This window comes from Etheostoma cragini, chromosome 23 (genome assembly GCF_013103735.1).
Source record: "Etheostoma cragini isolate CJK2018 chromosome 23, CSU_Ecrag_1.0, whole genome shotgun sequence".
Lineage (NCBI taxonomy): Eukaryota > Metazoa > Chordata > Actinopteri > Perciformes > Percidae > Etheostoma > Etheostoma cragini.
This window is the reverse complement of record NC_048429.1, coordinates 13,520,574-13,531,833: the sequence shown is the minus strand read 5'-3', so window position 1 is coordinate 13,531,833 and position 11,260 is coordinate 13,520,574. Positions and strand designations below refer to the sequence as shown.

At 39.7% G+C, this 11,260-nt stretch overlaps 1 protein-coding gene across 1 annotated transcript; it reads right to left on the bottom strand.

Annotated features, from left to right (window-relative positions):
* Nucleotides 1-1,181: 1,181 nt before the first annotated feature.
* LOC117938918 (solute carrier organic anion transporter family member 1C1-like) lies at nucleotides 1,182-11,143 on the bottom strand. Its single transcript, XM_034863894.1, has 14 exons — nucleotides 11,029-11,143; nucleotides 9,868-10,009; nucleotides 9,586-9,718; nucleotides 9,361-9,485; nucleotides 6,675-6,821; nucleotides 6,333-6,431; nucleotides 5,603-5,836; nucleotides 5,277-5,441; nucleotides 4,274-4,469; nucleotides 3,988-4,153; nucleotides 2,711-2,895; nucleotides 2,330-2,394; nucleotides 2,083-2,200; nucleotides 1,182-1,971 (listed from the first exon to the last, which is right to left on the bottom strand). The coding sequence occupies exons 1-14, from the start codon at nucleotides 11,131-11,133 to the stop codon at nucleotides 1,413-1,415; spliced, it is 2,439 nt and encodes an 812-aa protein (XP_034719785.1). The 5' UTR covers nucleotides 11,134-11,143; the 3' UTR covers nucleotides 1,182-1,412.
* Nucleotides 11,144-11,260: the final 117 nt, after the last annotated feature.

Below are 11,260 nucleotides of genomic sequence, written 5' to 3'. Positions count from 1 at the left end.
GTGTGTGTTTGTGTGTGTGTGTGTGTGTGTGTGTGTGTGTGTGTGTGTGTGTGTGTGTGTGTGTGTGTGTGTGTCTCTCTGGCGGCTGATGCAGCCACAGAAACAGACAGTTAACATCAGCCACCCACCTGTGCTGGGAACAGTTTTTTAATGAATGACTCTTTGGTCAGGAATGGTAGTGCTTTGTTCTTGTTAATTTTTTTCTTCCTGCCTAAATATTGCACTGACATCTTCTCTAAATGAATGTGCTTATGCCATATTTTTGAACATAATGAAGCTTATACATTCAGTTTGTATTAGCCATTTGTGAATGATAAATTGTAGTAGTTCTGTGATTCCACTAGTGGTGGTGTACACAACAGCAGTGGTTGAAAGAAGGCATTCAAAGAGAGAGAACTCAAAGTGATCTTCAATTTTGGACATACATTTACTGCTATATATTCAACTAATGTAAGACATGAGACCTGTGCCTGTGTCCAGACAAACAAACCTAACTTTTATCCACACTTGAACCTCCTAATCAATGTTTTTATATCAACAATGGGTCAAAAGACAAGTGCAACAGCAATGTGGAAAAAGGCATACGTAGCTTGTGCTGCCAAACACTACAGAGATTTATCACCTAACTCTGTAGATGCTATCCACTTTAGAGAGCTTTATAGTATCTTTCAACCAATTATTTTGTTTTTACGGCATGCAACTTTAATGTTTTGGTTCACTCTCACAGCTCTCATCAGCACAATTTCCCTTAAAAAAGCAAAAAAGAAGTTCTATACACAACTCCAAATGAGTTCAACGTTATAAGTTATAAGTTATATAATATGCCAGGGTTGTATGCATTTACACTTTGTTGTGCTGCCCACAAGTGACCCAAAACATCGATTAATGCAGGATTAATTAACAATGCCATACCGGATGTTCAAAAATCAATTTGCACTTTTAGTGCATACTACCTGCGAGGAACCTAAATTTCATGTTATTTGTGTCCAGAGCATCATAGTATGTTAGCATTGGTTTGATGTGTGCTGCTGTGCATACATCTGATCTGCAAAATTTAGTGTGACAATAATATCAAGCATTCAAGGATTAATTTAATGACATAAAAAGAAAAACATTTATTTCGACCAAGACTATAATGTCTTGGGCCTTGCAGGGCTGCTGTGTAATCATGTGCATCAAAGTAGGACTGTACTATGTTTCAGCTGTGAAAAGAGGATCACTGGTAGCCCGTTTCATTTTCAGGACCAAGGGTAATAAAACATCTCTATACTGTGATAAAAAGAGGAAAATTACTGTTAGCATAGAGCTTGGTACAGTCCAGATAAAAAAGCAAAGTAAATGTGACTTTTAGCCAAACTCAGTAACATTCACGGTCCCAGTTGGCCTTGTTTTAGTACACAATGGGGAACACTTTAGTGTTGCGGGCCATTAGTTCCTTTACTGTGCGTTGTTACATTCTCTACATCCTTGTTATCTGTGAGACAGTCCTCTTTTTCCAACCGTGCATTCGTCCCCTGGCAAACCTCGTCTTTTCCCTCTTTCACCTCCTCCTCTGACATCAGCCCATCCATCTCCAACTGTACGTCCTCACTTGAAAGAGGGGTCAACTCAACAGTGGTCTCTGTTAAGGATTTAAGCTGTTGTCTCTCCTGGGTGTTATCTGAGGAACTAGGTCTGACATCTTGGTGGAGCTGCTCGGTTCCGTGGACTTCCCCTCCCTCTTCCAGATTTGTTGCCATCCTTACCCAAACTTTGGGAGCATGAGGCAGTTTGGGGGTTTTAGGAGCGCCTGACTGGACCTGAGTGGGGTTTGATGGGGCTTGAAGTTCAATTGACTTTGAAGCCTTTTTATTTTGCGTCTCTGGTTTTCGCTCTGGTTTCCGAAACTGTCGTCTGAGGAGGACGATGACGGCAATGATGAAGACATATGAGGAACCACTGAGACATGTGATCAGACCCAGGAAGATGATCCTGAAAATATAGAGACAAAAGATGCACAGAAGGCAATAAAGGGACAGATATCTGTACTGTTATTGTAGAGAAAGTCACTTTATATTTGCACATTTGTGGCCCATAGCGTACCTGTACATGTCAGAGTCATAAATGCGACATGTCCCCCTGCCTCCGCACTTTTTGACTGACCACTTCAGGCAAGTTGAATCAATCAGGGCTCCAAAATACACGGGTGCAGGAAGTCCACCTAAAGAGAAAGCATTGCCCAAATATGCACTGTCACATATTGCAATGAATTATACATATTTAGTTTTCCACTTCAGAAACTGTGCTAACATTGTATTTCACAATTGTAATTGAAAGCAATGAAGCTTACCAAGAGTCCTAGTTGCTAGGGCCTGGATACCCAGTGCAAGGGATTTGAGCTCTGGTGAGATGCATCTGTAATTACAAAAAAACACAGAGTCATTTGTATAAATCCTTTTGTAGAAAGATGATAAGCCAATCAGTGTCATTAAAGGCATAGTTAAAAGACATGTTGGGTGCATATGCTTATTTGCTTTCTTGTCTAGAGTAAGATAAGATGATAGATACAACTCTCACATCTGAATGCTAAATTTGAAGCTGCAGCATCAGAACAATGATGTTTATGATGTCACTCATATGTATTGTACTCATGTAGGTTCAATCATAACAAGGATCTACAAAAGTGCTATTATTCCCACTTCTCATTATTGCCAGGAATGGCTAGACAGACCGTATGATGACCATGTAGCCAGGTGTGGCTCCCAGAGCGTTGATGAAGGAGCTTAGAACAGACACAGCCATGTAGGAGGTGAAACTGCGGCTGCAGTCCTTGGCATGGGGACACTGCCCCAGCCTCACCGATGTACTGCTGCCTGCTGGGAAAGAGGTGGACACACAGCTACAGTTGTGGAAAACCTGGTAAAGAGAGAGAAAAAAGATGTAAATTAGTTGGCAAACAAAGACATTAAAATAGCAGGGGAATGAGTGGATAAACAGGTTGGAGAAAAATGTGGGAAGTGGTTGAGTTTAGTGGTGGGGCATAGGAGACTACACGTATCTTACCGTAACCTTATCAATAATCAATCGTTAGGTTAAAAATGTGGGACCTTAAAACAACAAATGTGATGCAATATTGAAAAATAAGTAATGCAGTTAAATTCAAAGGGCTTTGACTCTGATATTGGTAGTAATTCCAGAGAAAATAACATGAATTTATGCTTTGATAAAGTAAATACTTGACAGAGAGAGTTGATGAGAAAGTGAAGTTATTAATATTGTAATTCTTTGGAGTTTATGATTGCCTGTGCACACACCGAAGAAGAGCGCTGCCCAAAACGTCCATTGTGTGGTAATAAACTTCTAAATTGGAGTGCTGTGCGAGTAGCTTTATTTATAATTCTTTGGAGTTGTCATAAATAAATTCTTCCCGTCAGTGAAATGTTGGGGGCTGGGTACGCACTGCTGAGGAGTGTTTCTTTGGAATAAGGATTGTGGGCTGCATGGTACGGCTGATAAACTTATTCTTAGTCAGTTTACAGTATATGCATGAATGAATTAACAAAAAATGTATTGGTTGTAACCGAAGGGTATGGTCAGAAACTTCAGCTTATCAGCTTAAACTTCCCCTTCACACATTTTTAAGAGTAACAAACACATTGTTAAGGAAAAAAATCAATGAGACAATAAAGATAAAATAAATAATAATAAAAACTAAAGAACATATACACTTACCCAGAAAACCTTTTATATACATGCATTTTTGCATGTGCATGAATGCACTTACCCACATACACGCCTAGACATACCCATAAGGGTCAATACTTATATACAGCACAAGGTGAAAAATATCCTAAATGATGATGATAACTATAATTATCATAATGAAATTCATCATCATCATCACTGTTATCAACATTTTCACACAATAACAATAATCAATTTCTATACTTATCTAGTGTCATGTCTAGATGAACACTGTATGTTTGCATCCCTGAGTGCAGCCCTTACTGTGTTCTTGCCGTATCCACTGGAGCCGAGGCAGCCAGCCAAACATGGAGAGATGTAGGTGATGCCGCTGTCCGAGCACACGGGGTCCCACTCGTCTGCTGAACACGAGCAGTCTCTGTTACACTCCGAGAAGAGCATGTCCCTGTCGGATGATATACTCTGCGTCCTGCAGGGCACAATCGGTTTATATTTCATACTAGCTGTGAAAAGGACTTCATTTGGTACATTATTTTGGTTTGTTAAAGCTGTGGTCATCTTCATACACCCCTCATGTCTCAACACTGACCCGTTGTATGAGATGGTGAGGCCAGCCATGGGAATGTTATCACACGTGGTGCCAAACTGCAGCAGCATGAGGAGGTATGCCATGAAGGATGTGGCGAAAGAGAGCTGAGCTCCTGACACCAAACTCAGTTTATACCTCTTCATCAGCAGGCCTCCCAGGAAGATACCCACAGCCACTGCCGGCAGGTTCAACATACCTAGAGGAAAAACATAGAGGGGGTCTAGACACTGGGAGACCCATCTTGTAGTAGGAAGTCTTACATTATCAGAGACCTTATCATATTTTTCATTGAGTGTTTAAGCTTTAAGCAGAAGTGCTCAGTGTACCAGGAGACACCAGGCTCTGCCAACTGAAGTTCTGCCTTTTGTAGCTACTTCATCTCAGGGATGCAATCTGCCTAATCATAGAATACTAATCATAGATTAGATTAGATTAGATTATTACAGAGAGTGTACACATTGCTTTATCTGTTTAAATGCAAACATTTCGCCTTGGGTGAATTCCTGAGTTGTAGCCCCCAAGTGAGAAGTGTTCACTTTTTCTTTTCACAAAATTACACACATTGGCCTTCTTTACTTCTCCTGTCTGTGTGCTAAATATGAAGCTACAGGCAGGAGACTGTTAGATTAGATTAGTATTTGTAAGGATTGGAAAAAGCTAGTCTGTCTCAGACAAATCTGCCTATCAGCACCTCTCGAGCTCAAAAATTTAAACAGTATATCTAAAAAATGAACATGTTAAAATGTTAAAAAGACAGGCTAAATGTTTCCCTGTCTCCTGTTTTCTAGGTCTAGCTCAATATTTAACATAGAGAGTGTTTTCATACAGTCTATAGACTCTCAGCATTAAATGCCACTAAACATATTTCCCAAAAGTGTTGAGGTCTTGTTATAAAAAAATCCAAAAACATTCTAATGGAAAGCTTGAATTCCACAACCAACTCATCAGAACAACACATACGGGCAATAGGGCAAATACGTTTATTTATTTATCTATTTTTCACCTATGAGGAAGTTGGCTCTGGATGCAGACTGTCCAAACTGTTGCTCCATGTACTTGGCTTTGAAAGTAAACAAGCCAATGAAAGAGTTGAACTTCAGGATGCTCCCACAGAGGAGCAGAAAGTAGGCAGGAGTTCCCAACAGCCGCTTCAGTGAAGGAAAAAACCCTGTGGGAGCACATCCAGGGAAAATCAAGCAATGACCGTAAACCTGCACTCATGCTGTAATCTATTACAACACCAAATCTATACTAGTAAATTTGATCTGGAAATGAAATAATGTATCATCAGGGTTCTGTTATAGGAAGAACAAGAGGATTGTACTCAACCTTTGGCGATGTCAGTCAGCTTGAGGTTGTGAGTGTTGTTGGTGGCATCCTCTGTCCCATCTAGGGTCCCAAGGGTGGGACTTGGCTTGCTGTCGTCTCCCTCTTGCTTTAGCAGTGAGTGAGGCAGGAACCAGAAGGGAATGCCAGAGATGAGGAGGAGGGCGGAAGACACCATGAAGCCCATCCACCAGGCACCCACCCAGCGGGCATCTTTAGGAGTGATGGTCACACTTTCTGGATGACAGGAAAGAGCATTTGAGTGAGTGCACAGCGGGAACAGGAAGCCTGTTGTGTGTTTAATTTATCCCTTTCATTTGCAATTTTAGTCTGTCACTTCCTTTGTGTGAAGGGACCATATACATACACATACCTTCTCAGTTCTACCTGGCGACTGTCAGTTTTATCATTTGAAATGAAGACTGTCAAGTGCAGATTTTAACAGTTGTGTCTAGATGGAAACTCTTGATTTGCAAATACATCTTGAGAGACTCACAGCCCAATGTCCAGGAGTATTGCAAATCCTGGGTTACCATCCAGACACGGCTGATTTTATCAGCTGTAGCTGGCTAGCTTATTGAGCCAACGTTAGCTTTTAGCAACTAACAATTACTGATCATACACACTGCTTTTAAAACAAACACCCTGGGGGTAATTAAACGGATAGATGAAAGGTGTGTCTGTCAGGTTAGCCCACAAGTATCAGCTTGGTTTGTGTGCACATTACACTTACCAACATCAACATATCCAATGTCAACATATAGTTTAGCACAGTAGGAGCCCAGGAGGAAACCAAACATGGGGCCCAGGAGAGTGATGGTCTGGAGACAAGCTGCAAATAACAACACAGATAACCTTTTGTATACTGTGATTTGGAAGAGAGGAGGTGAAAAGAGGAATTTTATTAGAACTCCATTGGGAATATATCTAGAATGTAAAGGACACACATGACTAGAAAATACTTTCAATATATGTGTATTTTTTAAGAAACGTGTCTGCAGGTTAACCCAATTTCAGTCATTTAAAATCCTTTAAAAATCCCCTTGGAAACCTTAAATGAGCTAAAATACCTTACCTATGTAGAAGGGTGAGTTTTCAGCTTTAGAAAAGTCATCGATGTAAGAGATGCCCAGAGGTGTGACCGGGGTTTCTCCGATACCCCGCAGAGCGTTCCCCAGGAACACATAGATCCACATGTTGGAACCAGACTCTCTCACACAGGCTCCATAAAGACACAAACACACAATAGAAACACGTGACTTTGATTTTTTACAAAGCTCTAATTGTCACAGACACTGCTTTATAACATCTCTGATGTATTTCAAAGAATCTTCTTAAAAATCACCAAATGTCAGTGCAATTCCTAAACATAAATGCAGAAAATTGCAGTATTAGCTCAAATCACAACACAGTGCATGTGTCTACATGTTTTTATTGTCTGCACCATTCACAGTCAGAGATTCTTATCGTAAATTTGTTCCTAAAAGAAGACTTTGATGCATGTGTGTTAAAATTCATGTCCCATTCACAAGTTATTGAGAAAATGAACCACAAACCACATCAAACCACAATGTGGTCCTGATTTAAAAGCTTACATGCTTGCTCATGTACTGCATGTGACTTCCATATTCTGTTTCTTTATAAACACATCACATCAGAATGGCTGAACAGGATACATACATTGCATTCCGTGGGTATATGACATGTTTTTGAGAGAAGAAAAATTGAATATGGCGCAACAATAGAAAGACTGAAGTAGCATCTTAAATTTGAAGAATACATAAACAGTTTGTTGACACATTTCTGCTTTCTCAGTGATGCTATTTGACCCGATGGTCCCACGTACTATATATTGTTCTGTCTTGTTTTTTTTCAACTTTCAGCTGTTGTTGTACTTAATCTGCCTTCCACACACAAACTGATCAATGGTACAGTCATAATTGTTGTAATGTGAATACTGCAATACTGCAATACTGCACTAATGTGAATTGGCTATGAAGCTCACTCCAGGATCAGTGCATCCCTGGGATGGTTGAAAGAGAGTTAGTGAGTTGTTAAGGTTACTGAACCTGGTTTCATGTTAAAGCGGTCTCTCTGTATATGCTATTGGCAACGTTTATTGTTCATGTTGTTGTTAATGAGCAGACGGAAAAGGGATCTACCTAGTATTAGTTTGTCCTGATTGATTTGTTTAAACTCCACAAGTAGAAAGTACTAACCAGCTTGACAGCTGACTTTTCCACCTATGTGACCAGTACTGTGCCTGTTTTATTGTTGAATTTGCAATTCTTGGGTAATGCATTCTTCTTCAGTTCAAAATACAAGTGCAGATACAGTGTTGCTCATAGGTTTATGAACCCATGTTAAAGTTGAAAAAAAAGAGGAAAAAAAAAAATATTTTGGAAATTGATTGGAAATGCCTTAATTGAAAAAATAGGAGAAAATCTAACCTTTAAGGACTGGAAGTACAGGGGCATACGTATACATATCTTTATGTTAAATTCCCACAGAAGCAGGTAGATATTTATTTTTAAAGGCCAGTTATTTCATGGACTGAGGATACTATGCATCCTGATAAAGTTTCCTTGGCCTTTGGAATTAAAATAGTCACCCATCATCACATACCCTTCACCATTCCTAGAGATAGGCATGGGGAACTTTCCATAAGATCATCTCTCAATACAAATCAAACCAGCTAATAGGCTAACTGAAATAACACCATGCCTATCTCTATGTATGGTGAAAGGTGTGTGATGATATGGGGTTATTTTAATTCCAAAGACCAAGTGAACTTTATCAGGATGCATGGTATCTTGGATCCATGAAATAACTAGCCTTTGAAAATAAAAATGTGCTTGCCTCAATGGGAATTTAACATAGGGGTTAGTATCCTTAAGAACAAATATTGATTTACAATACATTATTCATTCACAAAGAAAACTGGTGTCCTTGAAGGTTGGATTTTTCTTAATTTTTTGAATGAAGGTCTTAAGCTAAATTTCCAAAAGATGGTTTTCTCAATCCTCTTTTCAGTGAACTTTAGCATGGATTCATAAACTTATGCGCATCACTGTATGTGACTATGTAAGTATTGTAAGTAAGTATTTGTAAGTATGATGTAACAACACTAAGAATATATAGCAACGCTAGCAGCATTTCAGTTTCCAATTTGCACTTTGACTTTTTAATGTGTAAAATGAGGAGACTGTCGTCCTCTGAAAAACGTCATCATCAGTCGTCTGTTCAAGCAGCAAATAGGACGTATACAGTGTCTACTTTTGTAGTGGCTTGGCCCTTTAATGGCCATAGTAATTATGTCGGGAGCAAAGCAGGAAGTAAGGTGACAAAGTAAGTTGGGAGTAGTGGATAGGTCAAAGAAACATAGGAAGTTTACTCTAAAGGCTGGGATTTGTGTCATGTTTTAAAATAAAAAGGAAATTGCAAGTTTTTCAAACTTTATTGAATAAACTACGTTACGTTCTGCATCCTGCATTACGTTCTCTATGAGGACAAAAAAACACTACTGTGGGTCCTATTTCCTGTCATTGCTTGGGACACTTATTTATGAAATGCTCCTATTGGTCGTATTAGACTCTAATACAAGGGTAGGAATGAACAACCTACATATGTGGTTTGGAGATAAGTGTAAACTACCTTGCATTAAACTTTTGCTTATTGCAGATTTAGGTCAACAGTCATGTGTCAGTGGAAATGATTCTGATGGCACCTATTTGAACCCTGCGTGTAGCCCACTGTCTTACCTTTGTTGTCTTCCACAGAAGGCTCTATCTGAATTTCAAGTACTTCTGTCTTAAGTGGATCCGCACAGGCGGCGATGTTCACACTGTCATTCTGGAAAACCTCTATGATTGTGTTGTACTTGTAGCTGTGAAAACCACAATGAGACATTTAAGATCCTTGTTTATCATTTGTAACCATTTTTGTTTTCAAACGTTTCAAAAAATTGGGCATTTGTTGATGTTTACCGTCCCATGAAGAAGTGCGTCAGGCCGGTGAGAAAGGACCCCACAGCCATGACAAAACAGCCCACAGCAATGAACCTGGGACGATGTAGCTTGGCCCCAAAATGGCTGACCACAGCAAGAAACAACAAGTTGCCTACCTCCAAGGAAGAGAAACCCAGAGAGCAGAAAAGAACCCGATATATTTGGAGAATTGTCAGCTACAGAGTCACACAGAAAACATGGCAGGAACAAAGCTGATCAGATACACAAAAGATTAAGGTTAAATTGACAGATCCATGGTACCCATCTCAAAACTGCCATCTATGAGTCCGATGTGCATGCTGGAAAGGTCGAAACGTCTCTCAATCTGGGTGATGGAGCTCTTCATGTAGGTTCCTGCCAGAGCCTTGGAGAAGCAGGCGAAGGACAGCGCCACAATAAATAACTAGGAAACATAAGGGGGTGGGGGACATAAGTCATCAAAATAGGTAGTATAAGTATTTATTTATAACGTTGCATCCAAGTGTGTGAAAAGTTTTTTTTGTCATTTTCTAAAAATTTCCACCATTTAATGCTATAGGCCTGTGGTTTCTGCCTCCTCCTTTGCAGCCTTCACAGCCTTTGGATTTGGTCTGTCTGTGTGTGTGTGTGTATGCACCTTGGAGTCCCTTTATTACTAAATGAATTCCCATCTGGGATTGTTGCAATTCTCCTGCATGTTCTGCAATGCACAGTATTTTACCTTTTACGCGGTATTGCTACAGAGTTTTTCATTTTCAGCTTTAACTTGATTGGACTCAATCTCTCAGGTCTGGACCACTGTGAATTCTCTTGAAAATCCTTAATTAGGGCTCATAAACTGTGTATGTGCATAAATAAACATGTATACACCATATATATACATTTTACTGTTAGGGTTTATCTGGTGATGATTCTGAAATCCAATATCAACAGACTGAGCTCCGGACCCATGAGGAAAAAGTATTGGGTGAAATTAGTGTACAGATGTGTTTCTGGGAGAAATGCTCCATCGACTTTGCACATGGTGATGTAGTGCTGCAATCAGGCAAGTTCGAGCTCCGGCCTGATACTGAAGTGTTTGACAAAAGTTAATATGCTAGTCTAGAGTAGAAATTTGGTCTGCAAAGATTTTCGAAAACAACATCATGATCAGCTCTTGGCTTGATTTAACCTATTTTTGGGGAGAAAGCAAATCTCTGAAAATTTTCAATTGATGTGCGTTTGACATTTTAAGCATTATACACGCTTATTAAAGTTTGACTGCTTGCTGTGAGGGGGCAGTGTTGGGGGCAACAACTGAACCGTCAAGTTGCTTTTGAGGCTTTTAATTGATTTTTTATACTCTGATTGTATCAACAGAATGAACTTTAGGCCAGGAAGAAGAAAAGAATTACGAGTAACCAGCAAAGGAGTGTTGATTATAGAAAGCTTTTAGTTTTTTACTTTTAGAGTGGAAATGCCAGAGCGTTTCCTGGTCCCCTGATCAGTGACACACAGAGCCTGGTGGCTGGTCATCAGGTCTCCGTCTTTGGCGGTTGCTTCCTCCATCCTACACCCAACGAATACATGGACAATGAGGTCAGGCTAATGAAAAGGAAAATGGGTTTTGACACAATTCACTCTTTAATACTATGATTTAAATCACAACATTTTAACAGCTTAGTATTATTTCCAG

Coding starts and splice junctions, on each gene's coding strand:
- LOC117938918 (XM_034863894.1), bottom strand. CDS start 11,133: ATGGAGGAAGCAACCGCCAAAGACGGAGACCTGATGACCAGCCACCAG. Junction 9,486..9,585: donor ACGCACTTCTTCATGGGACG/GTAAACATCAAC, acceptor TGGTTTTCACAG/CTACAAGTACAACACAATCA. Junction 1,972..2,082: donor TATGACTCTGACATGTACAG/GTACGCTATGGG, acceptor CTATATTTTCAG/GATCATCTTCCTGGGTCTGA.